Below are 3,634 nucleotides of genomic sequence, written 5' to 3' on the forward strand. Positions count from 1 at the left end.
TCATGAAGGGTTTAACTTTATTATAATAAGCACAAATCATGAAGGGTTAGATTTTATCAAAGTAAACACAAATCATGAAGGATTAGAAGGATTAGACCTTATCAAAGTAAACACAAATCATGAAGGATTATGCTTTATTACAATAAAAATAGTTAAGGATTAGGCTTTATTACAGTAAAGACACACGTGGTTTGAGCTATCTTTACATGAAAATGAATGAGAAAGGTCTGAGTTTGACAAAAAAATGTAGTTATGTTTCCAGAAGCAGCAGACAGATACGACTTAATTTAGTTAACAGAGGAAATAAAAATTTATCTTACTGTCTGTCTGCCTACCTATTTAACTATTTGTCTGTCTATTTATACCTGCTTGCGAAGATTTATGTGTATGAAAATTGCTGGGAAGTCTGGATATGTTTATTACCCATGATTTATCTTCTTCAATAACCAATTGTTTTTGTTTTTAAATATAATGAATGCAGGCATTGGTAGCGATAAAAAACAGAAATAGCCATCAAAATCTGCATAGCCAAACAGCAGTGCCCTCTAAAGTTATATTGAATAACTGAATTTTTCGACACTAAAAGTATTTAGAAGCAGAAAGTTATTGCTACAGTTCGCGAAGAAAAATGAGTATTTCTTTAAGGTAGAGAGAACAGATACAGGAATTTATATATAAAAAAAAATTGAAGATTCTATGCGTATCTGATATATATGTCTAAGTTGTCAGAAATGTCTGTAATAATCAAACATCTAAGTGCCTCGAAATCATAGAGTTTCTCAACTCCAAAGAACATAACAATTAGATTGAACACAACTTTTTATAACTATTTGAACTTACCTGAAGTGACCTTGAACATCATGGATTAATGACATCTCCAATCAAGGACTTTAGAAGTATCGAAATTACAGTAGGACTTCTGAAATCCCTGGTCTAATAATATCTCCCAGGGCTTTACAACTATCTGAATTACTACAGATGTTTGAATTTCGTTGAATAATCGTATCTTCAGAGGCCTTAGAACTGTATGAATTATTTAGAACTTCTGAAGTTTGTGAAGTTAATAATATCTCCAGTGACTTTAGGGCTATATCTAAAACTACGAATTTTTGAATTTATTGGACTTAACATATCTTCAGAGGCCTTAGAACTGTATGAATTATTTAGAATTTCTGGAGTTTGTAAAGTTAATAATATCTCCAGTGACTTTAGGGCTATATCTAAAACTACGAATTTTTGAATTTATTGGACTTAACATATCTTCAGAGGCCTTAGAACTGTATGAATTATTTAGAATTTCTGAAGTTTGTGAAGTTAATAATATCTCCAGTGACTTTAGGGCTATATCTAAAACTACGAATTTTTGAATTTATTGGACTTAACATATCTTCAAGGACTTTAGAACATTATGAATTACTTAGGGTTTTTGAAGTTTATGGAGTAATCATATGATTCATGTCTCCAGTGAGTTCTGAACTATATATATATATATAATTGATTGCAAATTCCTGAATTTCATGGACTAGTCACAACTAAAAGACTATCGAACTATGTGAATTACTTAGTACTTCTGAAGTTCATAGAGTAATAATATCTCCAAGGGCTTCAAAAATATTCTAAAGTGACTCAGAAGTGCCTGAATTAGTGTCACCTTCGAGTGTCTTCGTAGGAGTCTCATAATTTCTAGAAGTAAATGAATCATGTTAAATGTTCATATAACAGCGTGATTTCGTTACACAAAAACTCTTTCTAACACGGAACATGTTCTATTTCTGTTTCTACAGCGACCTCCTTCCCAGTCTCTGAACTCGTACGGCGGAGCAGCGGATGATGTAAGGTCGCCAGCCGGATCTACACCGGGGCCCTTCTCCCACCAACCCAGCTCTCAGCAGAGCACAGACAACAACAGTGAAGCGGGTAGGTTTTATTTGTAATCAGTTGTTGTTTCGTACTGACACTGGCATTTCATTCATGTGTATTCACTGAGCACTTTCTTGTGGTACTTAGATAGTTATATACTTTTAACACAGAGCACTTTCTTGTGGTACTTAGATAGTTGTATACTTTTAACACAGAGCACTTTCTTGTGGTACTTAGGTGGCTATATACCTTTGACACAGAGCATTTTCTTGTAGTACTTAGATGGTTATATACTTTTAACACTGTGCACTTTATTGTGGTACTTAGGTGGCTATATATTTTTCACACAGCACTTTATTGTGGTACTTAGGTGGCTATATAATTTTCACACTGAGCACTTTATTGTGTTACTTAGGTGGCTATATAATTTTCACACTGAGCACTTTATTGTGTTACTTAGGTGGCTATATATTTTTCACACTGAGCACTTTCTTGTGGTACTTAGGTGGCTATATATTTTTCACACTGAGCACTTTCTTGTGGTACTTAGGTGGCTATATATTTTTCACACTGAGCACTTTCTTGTGGTACTTAGGTGGCTAAGCAAAGGTTTGAAATGATACTACAGTGATCGAAACAAATTAAATCATCAGTGAAATTTTAAAACGTCGATCAGAATTGATGCTACACGAAAAAGAAAACTGTCACGTGGTGATTTGAATCAAGTTGAACATGATATTTGGCAAATGAATTAAAATATGTTAGCGTGATTTCATAACAGGAATACAGTGCCCTCTAAAGTTTAAAATAGCTAAATAACTGAAGCTTTCGACATTAAATATATATGTTAGCATCGTGAATCTCTTGAGACCCAGAATAGTTACTTATAACCCGTGATAAATTACTTAGGACTTGTGAAGTTTCTGGAGTAATAATGTCTCCAAGGGCTTCTGGACTATCCCAAAGTGACTTCCTACGAAGGAACTCAGAAGAACCTGAACTGATCTTTGTAGGAATCACACGTTTTGAAGGCAGAATAACTCAAGAACTGAATAAAAGTCTAATATATAATAATGTGTTCTTTAAGCCTTAATCTGTTTCTCTCACTTTATTCAGTACATTTTAATAATTAGTTAAAACCATCTGTGGTACGTTTCATGATATTCCAAACATGTAATGACAGTTCCATTCCTATAGGAGTTAATGCAATTTATGATTGCTTATACTTTGTTTTTTTTCTAGTTATTCGTTTTGGTTTACACTGGTCTTACTTGCTTGCATGTATGTAATATCTCTTCAGTTTGTGATTATGGATATGATGAATCTCTCGGTATTCCTATAAGTTTCATCAAAAATTCAAAGTATATGTTTTTAAATATATGGATATACTTTCATATTTACAGTACAATGTAACATGAATTTTATGATACTCTGCTATTGCTATAAAACCAGTTTGGACTATTTACTATTCTTTCTTTGTATAGATATTTATTTGTTGCTTATAATCAACAACATTTCTGTTAAATGAAATAAAGACGGTATTATTGGATTTACTATAGTACCAATAAACACAAGTGACTCTGAATACACGTTATAAAGACAGTATTATTGGATTTACTATAGTACCAATAAACACAAGTGACTCTGAATACACGTTATAAAGACGGTATTATTGGATTTACTACAGTACCAATAAACACAAGTGACTCTGAATATACGTTATAAAGACGGTATTATTGGATTTACCACAGTACCAATAAACACAAGTGACTCT

The 3,634-nt window shown here is 32.7% G+C and overlaps 1 protein-coding gene across 1 annotated transcript in view; it reads left to right on the forward strand.

The window, feature by feature from the left end:
* Positions 1 to 3,634, forward strand: part of LOC106465576 (homeobox protein Meis1-like) — a 203,639-nt gene that overhangs the window by 70,238 nt on the left and 129,767 nt on the right. The window contains exon 6 of the mRNA XM_013925803.2: positions 1,785 to 1,917. Within this exon, the coding sequence (XP_013781257.2) occupies positions 1,785 to 1,917 (133 nt within the window). The remainder of the gene's footprint in view (positions 1 to 1,784; positions 1,918 to 3,634) is intronic.

This window comes from Limulus polyphemus, unplaced genomic scaffold, assembly GCF_000517525.1.
Source record: "Limulus polyphemus unplaced genomic scaffold, Limulus_polyphemus-2.1.2 Scaffold1988, whole genome shotgun sequence".
NCBI classification, from domain to species: domain Eukaryota; kingdom Metazoa; phylum Arthropoda; class Merostomata; order Xiphosura; family Limulidae; genus Limulus; species Limulus polyphemus.